Here is a 16,490-nt window from a genome sequence, read left to right on the forward strand (position 1 = left end):
TATATTTTCATCGATAAAATTGTCCATAGATTATGCCCTTAAAGTTTGATCACTACAAGCCCGAAATAAATATGTATGGACTTAAGAATAAGTCTTATAAATCTATGGTTAATTAATAATTATAGATTTTTTTATAATTATACCTAGGTGACATGCAACGTTTACCACTGTGTGGTGGGACTATGGTTAAAATAAATTACCCGTAGACCCACTGGCAAAAACTGTTCAGAACGGTGGGACAACGGGTAAAAAAAATTACCCGTGGACCCACCAGGGGGACATGTTGGGGGGACCACGGGTAAACGCCGATTAATTTTTACCTGTTGGGTCTAGAAAATAAATAATAAACAAAATATTTTTGTTTATATTATTGTATAATTGATCGCCTCATCTCTCGCTGCGCGACCTATATTGAGCGGTATCATGATTGCGACAACCATAATAATTTGATTATACAGTGTGAGTCACGTTAAAGTGTACATATGAAAATAGATGAAACTAGACCTATTTTTATCGACAAAAAAGAGGTCAAAATTTTTTTGAGATTTAAAAAAAAAATATTTTTTTTTCTTCCAATTACTTAATATTGTAAAGAAAACGTAATAACTTTTAAACTAAGCGCTATATCCTGATAAAATAAAAACAGTAATAATGCTAAATAATAGGCGATACTAAAAAAATACACAAAAAAGGCCAACAAATAATAAAAAATGATACTTTTTGCAAAAAGTCTGCTTATAAATTCGTGTTTTTTTGGTTATTTGATAAATTTATCCAAAAAATGCCCCTATAATAGGTGGTTTTTATTACTTTGTATTATTCTCTATCGTATTATCTTTGTAAAACCAAAAATCGCATGTCTCTATCCCTATCACAACATTTGCTATGAGCGTTTGAACAAAGGCCTGCCACAACATTATTCTCCGCTACAGGTAGAGAAAATTTTAATTTTAACTAAAATGCTTATTTTACTTCGAAATCTTTTGTTTTTATTTGAAATTTAACTTGTCTTTATCAAAATTACAAATCTAGAGCCATTTTCAGTTTCGTTGTTAACGAAGCGTTGAATAGCGCGCCCCGAGAGGCTTAGTTCAAACGATCATTGCAAATGTTGTGATAGGGATAGAGACATGTGATTTTTGGTTTTACGAAGGTAATACGATAGAGAATAATACAAAGTAGTAAAAACTACCGGTTATAGGGGCATTTTTTGGAGAAATTTATCAAATAACCAAAAAGACACGAATTTAAAAGCACATTTTTTTTAAAAAGTATCATTTTTTATTATTTGTTGGCCTTTTTTGTGTATTTTATGTATTTTTTTAGTATCGCCTGTTATTTAGCATTTTACTGTTTTTATTTTATCAGGATATACCGCTTAGTTTAAAAGTTATTACGTTTTCTTTACAATAAGTAATTGGAAGAAAAAAAATTCTATTTTTTTTTTAAATATCAAAAATGTTTTGACCTCTTTTTTGTCGATAAAAATAGGTCTAGTGTTGCTTGTGTAGGGGCCAGGGGACGCGATGACAAATGAAAACTGCTTATTTCAAACTGCACTGTTTTTATTGCACACGAGTCACATACTAAGTACATTGAGAGTGACAGACAAAAAAGGACTAACAAAATTTTCCACAATCGGTTCGCTCCTTCCCCTCCCCGCCGCCGTGCCTGCCCCCCCTCGCGCGTGGCGCCGCAGGGCGGCGGGTAGCGGAACCAAACGAATTTAAATTTTAGGCGCGAATCAGTTTAAATTTTAGGCGCGTCGCTAACATCCCCCACCCTAGTGCTGTCACAGCACTCATCACTCAGGATGATAGGTGCTACGTTGGCCACCGACCGCCGTAACCTCCCGGTCGCAGTACGCACTTCGACCAGCCTGATGACCCCGTCCTTGCCCGGGAAGACATGTGTAACCACCCCCTTCGGCCAGGTGTTGCGCGTAGACTGGGGGTCTGCCAGAAAAACAAGGTCCCCGACCTTTACTGATGTCGTTTCATCCCGCCATTTCTTCCGGGGAATGAGATCAGGCAGGATTTCCTTCACCCACCTCTGCCAGTACATGTCAGTCAGTCGTTGCGCCGTACGCCAAAGCTTGCGCAAGTGCAGATCTGAGTTCTCGTACTTTCCTATGACAGGTAAGTTGGAAGACGTACCGAGAAGAAAATGGTTGGGGGTAAGCGACTCAACGTCCCCTGGTTCGACAGACACGTGCATCAGGGGGCGGCTGTTGACAATATTTTCCACCTCAGCCATCAGAGTGCTCAACACTTCTTCCCGTGGTGCACGCTCAGATAATATGACTTTCAGCGATGTCTTCACGCTACGTACGAGCCTCTCCCACGCCCCACCCCAATGGGGACTGGCGGGAGGGATAAAAGTCCACTCCATTCCGTTGTTAATACCCTCGTTACTTAACTTTTCAGTGTCCAAAGGCAGCATCGATCGCTTCAACTCCGTGTCAGCGCCCCTCAGGTTAGTACCGTTATCAGAGTAGAGATGAAGAGGCCAGCCACGCCTGGCCGCCATCCGACGCAGCGCCATGATCAGCGAGTCCGACGTGAGGGAGGAAACCAGTTCAATATGGACTGCGCGTACCGTGAGGCAGGTAAATAGGACACCATAGCGCCTTTCCCGTCGCCGGCCAATGGAAACCTCCATCGGCCCAAACAGGTCCAGCCCACAGTGTGAAAAAGGTCGCTGGTGATGGGCAACTCGGGCTTTGGGTAACTCACCCATCCGTGGCGCCTGCGGCCTGCTCTTGCGAATCCTGCACAGCATACACCTGGATACTACGGCCTTGACGGTAGGTCTCAGCCGCAACAGCCAGTAACGCTGTCTTAACTCGTTCACAACAGTCTCCTGATTACCATGAGCCGCCCTCGTGTGGTAGTGACGTACGATAAGTCTGGCTACGGGATGTCGACCATCTAGAATTACCGGTCTCTTCACCTCCATGCTCACGTTCGCCGCGGCGTCGATGCGACCGCCGACTCTGAGCACGCCATGTTCGTCTAGATAGGGAGACAGGGAAAGTAACCTACTGCTGCGGTGCAATGACCTCTCATTCGTGATCGCAGCCAAGTCATCCGGAAAGCTATCGCTTTGCGATTGTTTTATCAACAACCGCTCAGCACACTCCATTAGGTCCCGGTCGATCTGCCCGGACCGTCCTCTGCAGATATTTATAAATTTTAACACGGTAGCCGTAGTCCGCACCAAACGAAGCCAGGAAGAAAATCGTTCCGGGTCTGGTACGGGCAGGTCAACCGAGACGTGTTTCAAGACTGCAACGCACTCTGACGTCACCGTCGGTTCAACTGTGCTCGGCCGAATCACATCATTAGGCCACCCAGACTCGTCACAGTATAAAAATTTCGGCCCTGCAAACCATTCCTCCTGCAATGCCATATCGAAGTTCTCCCGAGTGGCTAAATCGGCAACGTTTAATTTTGTAGGTACATACCTCCAGTCCTCCGCACGCGTCAACTCGTCAATCTCACCTAGGCGGTTCGCTTCGAACGCTTTGTACGTGCGCGCGTTGTTACGAATCCAATGGAGAACCGTAGTCGAGTCGCACCAAAAATACCTACGCGCGGGCGCTATTCTATGTTCCTTTCCAATAGTGTTAGACAACCTAGCGGCTAACAAGGCGGCTTGCAGTTCGGCCCGGGGCATCGTCAAAGGTTTTACAGGCATAACTTTGCACTTACTTGCGATGAATGCAACGTGAATGACACCATTCAATTCCCACCGCCAATACGCAACAGTACACATCGCTTTAGTACTAGCATCGCAAAACATGTGTAGCTGTACGTTAAGCGCGCTCTACACTCGCTCGCGATTCTTGCTGTGAATTCACGCCGCGATTCGCGCCGTGCACTTCGCGTTTATATGTGTCTCTCCACACTCGCGAAGCCTCGCAGTCTCGTTCGCGGCCTCAATGGATGACGACGTGATTGTCGCTGCTGCGGTGACGCTCTGTGCTATATTGTATTACAATTACCTATGTATTAAAAATAAGACACAAATAAAAAATGTTTAATGGGTTTATTATTTCATTTGAGCTTGCCCCACTATGAGTGGAATCCTTAACTTTCTATAGGTTCTATAACTGGACATAAATAAGTGAGTCCTTTTTTTTTCAATTCAGGAATATTCAAAATGTCACTTATCCGCGTCCAGGCATAGTGGGTCTTATTTTTATCTTTATGGTCCTTGTGTTTAGACTGCCAAAGTATTGGTTCGGATTGAAAACACTCGATAAATTTCAACTCAAGTTCATTATTCCATGTAGTACTCATTTTTAAAAAAAAAGAACGTTAGTAAGTACGCAATAATGCACAACCACTTGCGACGGCGTCTTCTCAGCTACTGCGAAAAACTGCGAGTGTGGTTGCGTTCGCGATCGCGCGCCGTGAACCAAGCGCGAACCTTTGTCGCGGGACAAAAAACCGACAGCGAACGGGGAACGGCGCGAAGCGTGAACGTGAACGCGCGAAAGTCCGCGAAACCATCTACACACGCGTTTCGCGGCTTTCGCGGCCTTTCGCGCCGCGAGTGTAGAGCGCGCTTTAGTATAATCGGATGCGGCTGCTGTCGTAGCGCGGCCGCGGCTCGTAGTCTCTGCTACGAAGCCTTTGGCGCTCGTAGCAGTATGTGGCGCGGGCGCGGGGAGCGATGACGTCACCGGGACAGGTATTACCGTAGCCTGTGTCGTAGCAGTGGAGTCGATCGGCGCGTCCTCCATCTCGCTCGCACTCGCAGGTATCGATGCCGCTTCTCCGTCGCTCGCCGCCGTCACCGATGTTTTGCTACACTGTTTATAGCATCTAGGTATGCGTATTGCATGAACCGATTTTAATAAATCAAGCCACTTACGCCATTTCTCGTAAATGCTGTCGGGAATATGTTCGTCCCACGTAGTATGTAGTCGCCAAGTATCTTGTAGCATTATGCGGCCCTGGATGGTGAAAGGAGCTAAAAAGCCTATGACATCAAATATTGACATAATTACCTTTAGCATTAAACGCTTCGTCGGGCGTTCGGTTCCTTCAATAATACATTCCGGGATCCGCTTTAGTGACAAATCAAAACCTAACGTGTCGTCCGCGGGATACCACATCATACCTAAAGTTCGTTCACTCTCGTGTTGCTGGCCGACTTTGAACTTAACTGCAGCTGAGCCTAGGGTCTCTTTTGGCACGCTATTCAAGACGGCGACGCTGTTGCTCGTCCAGTTTCTTATTTCAAAGCCGCCGGCCCTGTGGATGTCAGATACATTTTTTACCATTTCGACCGCTGACGCCTCGTCGTCTATGCTATCAATATAGTCATCCATGTAGTGTGACTTACAAATTGCATCGATAGCAGCGGCCGGGTACTGCGAAGCGAGCCGCAGCGCGTTTTTGTTTTTTATAAACTGAGCTATAAATGGCGAACAGTTGGCGCCAAAAATGAGTGACGTCATTACATACGTTTTCATAGGTTCTGTGGGACTGTCCCTCCACAAGAACCTGAGAGCATCCTGATCCTCGGCGTGAATTTTAATCCTCAAAAACATGTCCCTGATATCACCTGTTACTGCGATGGAGTTCTCTCTAAAGCGCAGTATAATACCCAGCAGCGATGATAGCAGGTCCGGCCCGGTAAGTAAGTAGTCATTAAGCGAGTTACCGTTTACTTTGCAGGCGGCGTCGAAGACCAGGCGGAGTTTCCCTTTGTTGGGGTTGTCGACCCCGAAGTGAGGTAAGTACCACGTCCTATCAGTGGTGGTCGCGGGGTCCATCAGCTCACTGGCGTAGTCGTTCTCTAATAAATGATTCACTCGTTCCTCATACCTTTTAGCGAACCCTGGGTCCTTACACATCTTCCTCTCGATACCCTTCATCCTGGTGAGCGCGGCGGGGTAGGCGTCGGGCAGGCACGGCAGGCGCACGCGCCAGCGGCCGGCCCGCAGCGACGCGGACTCCTCCAGCAGCGCGACGGCGCGGACCTCCTCGGCGTTCTGGCGCGGCCTGCACGACACTCCTACAGAATCTAAAATAAAAGACCGCCGGACCTCCTCGTGCAGCTCCCGCAGGACGCTCGCCTCATCGCTCTCTGAAATAAATAGGTTAGTCTCGGCGTCGGCGGCGGCGGGACGACGACGGTGGCCGGGGGCCCGGGTCAAACACATTCTACCATGTACACACCAGCCCAGGGGGGTAAGAGTAGCGGACGGCTCGTTTAATTTACCTAACTTAATTTGAGAAGGTAACAACAAATGATGATTGTCCTGTCCTATTAATAATTCAGGTTTCAAGTCAGACTTACACAGTTTATCTTTTATATCTTTCAAGTGAGAATAATTTACACAATTCAAAATAGACAAGGTTTGTAAAGGTAAATTTAACTCGTCAACACAGCGCATCCTTATATTATGTACCTTATTGTCCATACCCGTAAGGTCCACATTCACAACCGTCGAGTCACATTGCAGTTCACTATCGCCGAATGCGCCCCGCACACGCATCGCGCACCTGCGGCCTCGGAGGCCGACGCGGGCCGCCAGGGAGGCGCTCATGAGCGACACCGACGAGCCATCGTCCAACAACGCCGTACTGTCCACAGCACCGTTAGGCCCGGAAACGCGCACTGACACTACTTTTAACAGCACTCGATCACTCGCGTTAATGAACGTTAGAGTCTCAGGTGGCACAGACGTAATTGCCGAACTCCGTTGGTCTTGAACGTTCGTCGTCGCACTAGTCGGTGCGCGCGTACTCGATGCCGCGGCCGGCGACTGCTCAGCTGTTGTAGGCCGGCGCTCGGTGTTGGATGCGTTGTTGTTGTTGTTGTTGTAATGCAACAACCAGTGGTGCGCTTGCCCGCAGCCGTCTCTGTCGCACACAGGCGCCTTGCACGTATCACGTTCGTGTTTACTTAGTAAACATTTGAAGCACAAGCCATTTCTTTTTATGTATTGCCATCGTGTTTTGCGTAGGGCCTTTTTGAATTGCTTGCAGTCAGTCAATTTATGCGTAGACTTTTTGCAGAACTGACACATAGATTCGCTTTCTTCGGCTTGAACTAACACAGTGTGTGAACGTGTAGGTTTTTGATGATCAGGTCGTATTGACGTTTGACAGGTTGCGGATATCTTTACGGCTTCTTTGTGTAAGAACTCAGATAGAATTACCAATCTCGGTTCCTGTCCGTCCGTGATGATGTTGTAACTATAATCTGCCCATTTGGCGATCAGCACGGTAGGTAACTTGTTCAGGATTGTGTTGACGATACTGAAGCCTCGCAGGTATTCCTCTCGGCCCACCGCTCTGACCGCCTCCACGAAGCTCTGGACCTTGACGGCGAATGCGACTATGTCTTTATGATAATCCATTTGTAGCGGCTGCAGCTTATTCAGGTCTTGTAGGATGCGAGAAATAATGGCCTCTGGGTTTCCAAACCGTAGCTCTAAGGTGGCCATCACTTTATCCGGTGTTGTGGCGCTGATGAACAGGGCGGAGACAGCTTCCTTGGCGGCGCCCCGTAAACACTTTCGTAGCCTCCACAGATTTTCTTTTTCAGTGAAATTACAAACAGCTGACGACTCTTCGTAGGCCTGCTTGAATTGCAGCCACTCCAGCAGGTCACCCGAGAATTCAGGTAGGTCTTTAGGGGTACTGATGCGGCTGAGCAAACTGGCATTGGGCACAGTATTGGCACTGGCAGTGGTGGAAAGTTGCTGGAGAGCACTCGCCAAAAGGTGAACCGTACTATTGAGCGTCGCGAGGGTGCTGTCGAGCGCAGGGTGCGCCGGGACAGCGGCGGCGGCGGCGACGGCGTGCGCCGGCGGGCACGTGTCGTGCGACGCCGGGATAGCGGTGGCGGCGGCGGCGACGACGGCGGCGGCGACGTGCGCCGGCGGACATGTGGCGTGCGACGCCGGGCCAGGGGGGCACCGCTCGCACGTGGTGACGCCATGCTGCTCTTCAGGTTCAATATGTGTGCTCTGATGTTCCACCCACTGTTCTATGTGACGAGGAAGTTCATCTCCATCGATGAGCGACGTGTGTGGACTGTATACTTCTAGGTCTTCCTCGTCGCTGAGTGCCGCCAATTTTGCCTCTAGAGCTTTATCTATTAGCTCCATTTTTATCTTTGCCTTTTCCTTGGCGGCCTCTAAAATCAGTTGTTTTCGCTTGGCCGACGACTTGTGTGAATCCTTGCTGCGCGATTTGGTGTCACAGGAAGCAGTTTTCTTGTTTTTCACGTAGCCAATTTGTTGCACAGGTTCAGATTTCACGCTGTGCACTTTTTCGCAATCGGCGGCCACGTGCTCGCCGTCGCGTCCCAACATGGCGGTGCCGGTTTTTCGCTGTTGCAAAGCCGCACGCCGAGTTGTTGGCGGCGTGTGAAGCATGATCCGGCTCGAAGGACCACTTTGTTGCTTGTGTAGGGGCCAGGGGACGCGATGACAAATGAAAACTGCTTATTTCAAACTGCACTGTTTTTATTGCACACGAGTCACATACTAAGTACATTGAGAGTGACAGACAAAAAAGGACTAACAAAATTTTCCACAATCGGTTCGCTCCTTCCCCTCCCCGCCGCCGTGCCTGCCCCCCCTCGCGCGTGGCGCCGCAGGGCGGCGGGTAGCGGAACCAAACGAATTTAAATTTTAGGCGCGAATCAGTTTAAATTTTAGGCGCGTCGCTAACATCTAGTTTCATCTATTTTCATATGTACACTTTAACGTGACTCACACTGTATTGCGGCTGCGCGGCGCAAACTCTCCGATCACAGAGGCGTATGCGTCGCCTTGTGTGTATTCAAACTCGAGCATTTATTTGTGTTATAAAAATGGTTGTGTTATAATATGGACTTATACCTAACGAAATACCTTTGTTTGAGAATATTCCAAGTAATACAAATAAACAGTTATATTAAAATTTATTTATTTTATAATAAATATAGAAGTTAGTCCTTATGTAATGGAGGTAGTTGTAGCTGTTTCAACTCTAAAGGATATAGTTAAAGTACAAGAATAGACATATTAAAAACATAGTTATATACTTTATTATTAATTATTTAAACAATATAAATGTACATAAATGATTTCTATTAAGTAATCACATAACTACAGGCGTAAGATATGGGTATGTTACAAGATATTTTATGCTATGGTAACTGCACCTGTGATCTGTCTGACGCGCTCTCCACTGAGTCTGCCGCGCCGTTGGGGACAGGCTCGGGAGTGCCTGAGGTAGCCCTCGACATAGCGATGGCGTTTTGACATTTGTTTCGTAGCTCAAACACTTGCGTGATGGCATCACGGAAACAGAGGAAATTGTAGTCTATTACACCTGGAAAAGGATTTATTATTGTGATTTATTTATCAACACAATACAGATTGAACGTGGAAACACAATAGCCATAGAGGAAAAGAAGAAGAAGCAATACAGATTGATGTGGGATACAGTGATGTCTAGCTGGTAGTCACACCAATTTGTCATTTCAGATAAATTCAGTGGTCACCCATCATAGTTAATTTAAAAAAAGAAAGTTATTTATTATCTTTGATCAAGCCAATACCATAAATAAATGTAATAATATTTACCTTGTTTCTGAAAGTTTTCTTCACGCAATATACAGACTAGGGCCAAGAATTTGTTGACTTCCCGCAAATAAAGAACAGTGCCATTATTAAGTTTAATGAGGCTGGAACTCTGATTGTTGAAAGTATTTGCCTCAGTCTCATCCACCATACTGTAAATAAAAAAAATCAAAATTATTTATAGTTACAGCAGCAAAAATCATTTTTATCAAACTGGCTATACTTTAAAATATTTACCCATAGATGCAAGAAATATCTATGACCACATCAATCATATCACAGCAGAGCTCATAACTTTGCATGTCCACTGGTGAGCTGTCAGTTGCTATATAAATTTTTGATACTACATCAAAAAGGAATGCTTTTTCTATACCAGAATTCTGAAAGGAAAACAAGACAAATTAATAAAACACCCATAAAAAAGATATTTTTCATAACAAGAAGGAAAATACTTTTGTACTTACCGAAATGAGAATATTTAGAAGATTTTCAAGTGTTGGAAGTTGAGGTATTAGTTTTTGCACCACTTTACTGAATGCTTCAAATATAGAATGATCGTATATAGAAGTTAAGTGGAACGACAGATGCACATGCTCTAAGCCAGCCTCTGCAAGGTCCTCAGTGGCCCGATGATGTATATCCCTTTGTGATTCCATCTTGTAGTCATCATTTAGACCATCAACCTGTAATACAGTCCAGATTTCTATTTAGTTACAACACTATAATACTTTATTCCAATAAGAAAATTCATCACTTTCATAATCAAAATATACAGGGTGTTTCTTGTAAGGTGTCAAGCCGAAGGCAGGTGATAGGTGAGGACTAGACCTATCGATTTCACCCCCATGTATGTTTTACGATTTTTCATAGTTTAGAAGTAATCGTTAATTTTGTGATTTTTTCAAATTGTATGACCTAGTAGGCTTTAAATTTTTTTATCTTTTTTTTGGGTCGACTTTTCTCAGATTTCTTTTTTTTGACAGATTCCCTATTAATTGCAGATTTTTGAAAAAAATAATCAACTTCCTATCTTTGATGCAAGATACAAAATTTTTGCTAGAAACATAAAAAATATGCTTTTAGCGGAACATTCTAAAATTTTCAACTTAAAAGTTTAAAAAAAAATCAAAATTCCATAGGTCCAAAATAATTTTAAAAACTGCGCAGTTTTCTGAACTTTCATAATAACACAAAAAAACATGTACTTAATAGGCCATTATTTTCTGTAATCGCTCCACTAAAGTGGTAAGTCGGAGATTCCGTTACATGTTTTTGACTTTCTTAGGACTAAGTAATGTTTGCAATCCCTTAAGTTTACGTTATGTAGAACACATTTAGAGACAATAACTGAACAGAACATTGTTTTATCCACAACGAGGAAGCTCTTGCCCTTCATCTGTAATAGGGAATATGAAAATATTGATGAACTGCGGACAAAGCTGACTGAAGCACAAAACCAAATTAAAATGAAGAAGAAGGTTTTACGAAGATTTTTTTTGCGTCGTTGTCGAATGTGCATTCAGGTCAACGGCGGACATTATGAACATTTACTTTGAAATAAATCATTACACCCATTTTTGCTCTCTCTCTCTCTCTCTTTATCTCTCTCTCTCTCTCACACACACACACACACACACACACACACACACACACACACACACACACACACACACACACACACACACACACAAACTCTTTCCCTTTCTCTCACACTCTAATATGTAGGTAGTTATATCGAATTAAATCGTAAAGTAACAACCACCACTGTGGTCTAGTGGTAAGGCCACCTATTTAGGACAGCCAATTCCTCTGTGGTTTAGGATTCCGAGTGAAGCTCGCTGATCATCCATCAGTTTTCATCAGGTCAGATGAAGGGCAAGAGATTCCTCGTTGTGGATAAAAAAATGTTCTGTTCAGTTATTGTCTTTAAATGTGTTCTAAGTAACGTAAACTTAGAGAATTGCAATCATTAGTTAGTCCTAAGAAAGTCAAAAACATGTAACGGAATCTCCGACTTACCACATTAGTGGAGCGATTACAGAAAATAATGGCCTATTAAGTACATGTTTTTTTGTGTTATTATGAAAGTTCAGAAAACTGCGCAGTTTTTAAAATTATTTTGGACCTATGGAATTTCTTCTTTTTTTTTTAACTTTTAAGTTGAAAATTTTAGAATGTTCCGCTAATAGCATATTTTTTATGTTTCTAGCAAAAATTTTGTATCTTGCATCAAAGATAGGAAGTTGATTATTTTTTTCAAAAATCTGCAATTAATAGGGAATCTGTCAAAAAAAAGAAATCTGAGAAAAGTCGACCCAAAAAAAAGATAAAAAAATTTAAAGCCTACTGGGTCATACAATTTGAAAAAATCACAAAATTGACGATAACTTCTAAACTATGAAAAATCGTAGAACATACATGGGGGTGAAATCGATAGGTCTAGTCCTCACCTATCACCTGCCCTTGGCTTGACACCTTACAAGAAACACCCTGTATAATAATAATGTTTCATACCTTGTGAATGAACACTTCAAACTTAATATTATTATTCACACGATATGCCTTTGTAACAGTAAGTTGTAATTTATCCAATGCTTCTTGGTAATCATCCTAAAAGAGAAATGAGAGTAATTAATTTTAATTAGTGCAAATTAACATTACATTAATTAGGTGCTGATTAATAAGCAAAAAAGGTATTAAGTTCTGGTAAATTTATCCTCTTTCCTATTTCACACATCCTGGGATGAAGCTGTAAATGTCATAATGTATAAATGCTTTTGATAAGACTAGTAACAGTTAACATTGTTAAAGACTATACATATTTACAACTATAATTTGCTGTATAATATCAACACTACACTAATGAATGACATTATGAGCCAGACTGTTTGGTCAGATAATCATAATCAGTAAATATGTGTTGAAAACTTTCAAATAGTAACTTTCCATTACCTACATCTGAAGTGGTAAACAGGGCCTATCAAAGACTACTATTATATACTGGGGCCTATCAATTATGTGCTTGCATAATTAATTTGTGCAATAAAATTAATTACCTGAGCATCAATGACAAATACTAATGCTCCACATCCACCAAATATAGATTCAGATTCAAATGATGGGTCGAAAAAGTCTATTTGTCCTGGAAAGTCCCAAATTTGAAACTGTACGAAGCTGCTGTTGTTAATGTCATCTTTCACTATTTTATTAGTAGATTCCAAAAATAGGGTCTCATTGGGTGACATCTTATGGAAAACCACTTTTTGTATGGATGATTTTCCCGACCTGAAAAATTTACGAAGAATACATTTATATTAAGTACAAAATATATTTAATAATAACGTAATAATTTAATATCTAAATTTGCTACCTTCGTAGCCCCATCAAAAGTATCCGAGGTTTACGATCCTCCTGCAATGACGTGTTATCGCCATCACCATTCTGTTCCAAAGGTCCATAGCTGAAGTCCTTAGGGAATGATCCCACGTAGCAATTAGCCTCGTCCTGATAACTCTGAATCATATTAAAATAAGTACCAATTCATTAGGTCACATCATGTTGATAGATAGCACTATGAAAATTAAATATTGTAGCTTACCATTTTTTAATTTATAAGTTACAAATTCACATTATCTGAAACAAAGGTAGCAAAATAATGAGCTAGGGAGTTACAAAAATAAAAATGAACATTTGTTTCCAAGTTAAAACTTATTATTTTATCACGACAACACAACGGAGAAGGGACAATGAAAAATAATTAATGAATGAAGAATGAGTGAAATTAATAAACATTTTAAAAATGTCAAATTAGCTGTCAGATAAAAATGTCATTTGTTCAGAGAGTTTATAAGAAGTAGTAAGAGTAGGAACTTGGCTAGCAGTGCTAGCACTCACGTAATTGAGAATGTTACTAGGTATGCAAAATCACTTGAAACCTATGTTACAGTTAAGCTTTTACATTTACAAATACATTAGTTTTTATTTCATTCTAAAATACCCAGTAGTTATGATTTTATAGGCATTCAAAGTTCGCTTAAATATTGAGTCCCGCCGACGGTCACGTGACCCCGTGTGACGTACATTCACAGCGTCCGCTCCACAGATATGGATAGATGCAGCATGTGTCAAAAATTGTATAGTTCCAAAATACTGAACTGTCCTATCCATGACATTGACAGTGGGGCGCCACCGTCAATACCGGATCGCTGGTTCTGATTTTTGTCATGTTGGAAACCATATAGTTGAACGATGGTAGCGCCCCCCTGTCATTGAGTTTGGTGGGACAGTTCAGCGCATGAAGCTACAGATAAAAATGGAGGCCAGACTCCCAATACCTACTTGAAGCACAAACTAAGTATCAGTATCTCGCTCTCTGTGGGCAGACTTGCTCTTTCTAAATAAACAAAAAATATAAAATTGCTCAAATTCAATGACACCAATGTAAAATCTTTATTTCTTGACATAGGTATCATTAAAAATGATAAGTGTAGTTACTGGTAAAACGTTTTAGGAAGAAATTACTGTAAAAAATGTGAAAAATGTTTACAATGATCCAATGTCGGAAATCACGAAATAAACACTTACGCGTGGAATCTTATGTCACTTCCAGGACAGCACGTACTACCGCAACCACGCACTACAAAATTTTGCACCAATTCTTGTGATAAAACAATGATTATTTCCTGTAAACAATCTCAAACGAAATTAACTGCTTAATAAACCAAATAGTAAACAACCGCCATGATGGGCTGGATTGGGCCGATGTTGCCACATGGTACCGATTACCCAGGAATTGGGATTGTAATTCCCTGATTCGCCAACACATTAAGCCTAAATGGCCGACAATTTTGTGATTTTTTATTTAACTAGGTAATCTTAGTTTCAAATATTAATTATTTATTTGTTTAACTTCTGATTTGGTTAGTGTATTGGCTATTTCGAAGAATTTACAAGGAGATTTAAATCAGAAGATAGCAATACTACAGTTCACACTAAAAAGAGAGGTAGGGCCGCAGAGAGCGAGATAGATATAAGTAGGTATTTGACTCAAGTTTTGTTCCAAACTCTGCCCTCCATTTTTATCTGTAGCTTCATGGTTCAGCGTGGGTCATCTATATGAAGCCGAGCGTGCCACTTTTTAAACGTCATTAGTGTCATTTTAGCGAATTTTAGTGATTGCCGCAACTTAAAAGTAATCGTATCATCGTATTGCATTTGCAAAGTCATCGAATGATATCGTGCGACTCGATTCGAAAATTAATTAATTCCGATAAAACTGATAATTTGTTAAATACAAAACCATAAACATCTTTATTTACCTTTTTAAAATAAATTAATTCTTACAAATCATCAAATCTCGTTATTTTTTTTACCCTACCAGCGTTTCAAGACATAAAGGGTTATGCCCACTTAGTATGGGACCTTTGGCCTGAGGTGGACAGACATTACAGCATGTAATTTGTTATTTATTAAATAGTCTATACCAGTAAGAAACAGAATATAAATATCATTTTGTATCCAAGTCCTTAAAAAAATTTTTTTTGGCTAAGACTAGAAATGTTAGAAGCAAAATAAAACACCATTTTTTTTATTATTATTATTTTAATCTGACTCATGGGTCAATAAAATATTGTCTAGGAACTAGGCAGGTGGAAATACATGTTCCTGATACCTTGCCCAGCTCAAAAACCACTAAATTGTCATAACATGAGCACAGCGACCTACTGTTATTCGGCCAATATAAGGGCAAATGAATCCTCGTCCCATCATGTGTTTGTTGGGGCTCCACAGCATATGTAGCAGCTCGATCAGCTCACTGCCATCAGGGATGACATATTTGGTCAGATCCCCGCAGCTGAAACAAAGAAATTAATTATGGTATCATTCAAAATTCATTCTTTAAGATATTGAGATGTGATGTCAATTTTTATCTATCAGTTAGAAGTATTTGTATAGAAAAAAATATACACTTTGTTCAAATATATCAAGCCAATGTCTCTAATAAAATATAATGAAAATAATTATAAAAAACTTACTTGACGAGGTGAAATCTGTTCCATTATTACATTATTTTCGAATATGTGATTCTCTTTCCATGTTAATATGCAGTCTATGGAACGTATTTGTAACAAAGATAATCCACGTTAACTGTGACCAGTGCTAGTGGTTGCTTCTTCATTTGAAATATAATTTGTCCTTGATTGGTGCAGAGCCACACCGTGGCCAAGGTCCAACATGAGTGACAACATACACTGCTGTTATCAATCTAAAAAAAAAGTTTTATTAGGATTATGGTAATCTACGGTAAAGGTAGTTGATCAAATACATTGTAAAAGGTATTCAACAAGTCCACACACTCATTCAATAACTTACCAGCTGAGGAGTCATCCACTGACATTATAACCAACTGAACTTAATAAGCTCTAGGCTATGTCGCCTCCCCTGCATCATGTCAGCTATACAATTGATACATAACATAGGTTCCTCATGAGATAGAGGAATTGCTGGTTGCATTATCCAAAATCGGGCTGGGGTTAACATTGGGGCTCGGGTCGGAGTCCATACGTAAGCCGTGGTTGGCGTTTAGGCAAGGTTCGATGTCCGAAAGTGAGCCATTGGTCATTGGTTGAGTGAGATTCGTAGTTCGAGAGTATGCCAGGGTCATCGGGAAGGGAAGCATCGAGGACCATGGTCAAAAAACTAAAGTCGTCAAAAGGGAAACTTATTACAACACTCTTCTGCTTTTATTTTGGCAAAGACTTGGTTTTGAGAACTAAACAACACACGATGAAAAATACAAAACAAAGCGAATGACAGATTACAGCTGTGACAATATTTTCAGTGTTGCCATGCTAATAATGTGGTGATGAATAAAAATAATCGATATAAAAAT

At 41.7% G+C, this 16,490-nt stretch overlaps 3 protein-coding genes and 1 long non-coding RNA gene across 4 annotated transcripts; all 4 read right to left on the reverse strand.

Annotated features, from left to right (window-relative positions):
- Window positions 1-1,749: 1,749 nt before the first annotated feature.
- LOC135077255 (uncharacterized) lies at window positions 1,750-3,678 on the reverse strand. Its single transcript, XM_063971794.1, has one exon. The coding sequence runs from the start codon at window positions 3,676-3,678 to the stop codon at window positions 1,750-1,752; it is 1,929 nt and encodes a 642-aa protein (XP_063827864.1).
- Window positions 3,679-4,574: 896 nt separating this feature from the next.
- LOC135077263 (uncharacterized) lies at window positions 4,575-8,404 on the reverse strand. Its single transcript, XM_063971800.1, has 2 exons — window positions 5,018-8,404; window positions 4,575-4,814 (listed from the first exon to the last, which is right to left on the reverse strand). The coding sequence occupies exons 1-2, from the start codon at window positions 8,402-8,404 to the stop codon at window positions 4,575-4,577; spliced, it is 3,627 nt and encodes a 1,208-aa protein (XP_063827870.1).
- Window positions 8,405-9,037: 633 nt separating this feature from the next.
- Window positions 9,038-13,371, reverse strand: LOC135075408 (ras-related GTP-binding protein C). The gene is made up of 8 exons (XM_063969854.1): window positions 13,197-13,371; window positions 12,969-13,111; window positions 12,655-12,883; window positions 12,113-12,208; window positions 10,063-10,281; window positions 9,836-9,978; window positions 9,602-9,750; window positions 9,038-9,347 (listed from the first exon to the last, which is right to left on the reverse strand). The coding sequence occupies exons 1-8, from the start codon at window positions 13,197-13,199 to the stop codon at window positions 9,163-9,165; spliced, it is 1,167 nt and encodes a 388-aa protein (XP_063825924.1). The 5' UTR covers window positions 13,200-13,371; the 3' UTR covers window positions 9,038-9,162.
- A 1,791-nt stretch (window positions 13,372-15,162) lies between these two features.
- LOC135075415 (uncharacterized) lies at window positions 15,163-16,490 on the reverse strand. The gene is made up of 3 exons (XR_010258023.1): window positions 15,971-16,490; window positions 15,634-15,863; window positions 15,163-15,452 (listed from the first exon to the last, which is right to left on the reverse strand). It is a non-coding gene; the product is annotated as an uncharacterized LOC135075415 (long non-coding RNA).

The sequence above is a fragment of the Ostrinia nubilalis genome, chromosome 1 (genome assembly GCF_963855985.1).
Source record: "Ostrinia nubilalis chromosome 1, ilOstNubi1.1, whole genome shotgun sequence".
NCBI classification, from domain to species: domain Eukaryota; kingdom Metazoa; phylum Arthropoda; class Insecta; order Lepidoptera; family Crambidae; genus Ostrinia; species Ostrinia nubilalis.

Excerpts from the sequence above, each read along its gene's own strand:
- LOC135077255 (XM_063971794.1), bottom strand. The coding sequence starts at position 3,678 with ATGCCCCGGGCCGAACTGCAAGCCGCCTTGTTAGCCGCTAGGTTGTCT.
- LOC135077263 (XM_063971800.1), bottom strand. The coding sequence starts at position 8,404 with ATGCTTCACACGCCGCCAACAACTCGGCGTGCGGCTTTGCAACAGCGA. Across the intron at positions 4,815-5,017 it reads CGAAGCGTTTAATGCTAAAG|CAAAACATCGGTGACGGCGG; the intron begins GTAATTATGTCA and ends TAAACAGTGTAG.
- LOC135075408 (XM_063969854.1), bottom strand. Across the intron at positions 9,979-10,062 it reads TTCTAAATATTCTCATTTCG|AATTCTGGTATAGAAAAAGC; the intron begins GTAAGTACAAAA and ends TTTTCCTTTCAG. Across the intron at positions 9,751-9,835 it reads GATATTTCTTGCATCTATGG|TATGGTGGATGAGACTGAGG; the intron begins GTAAATATTTTA and ends TTTTATTTACAG.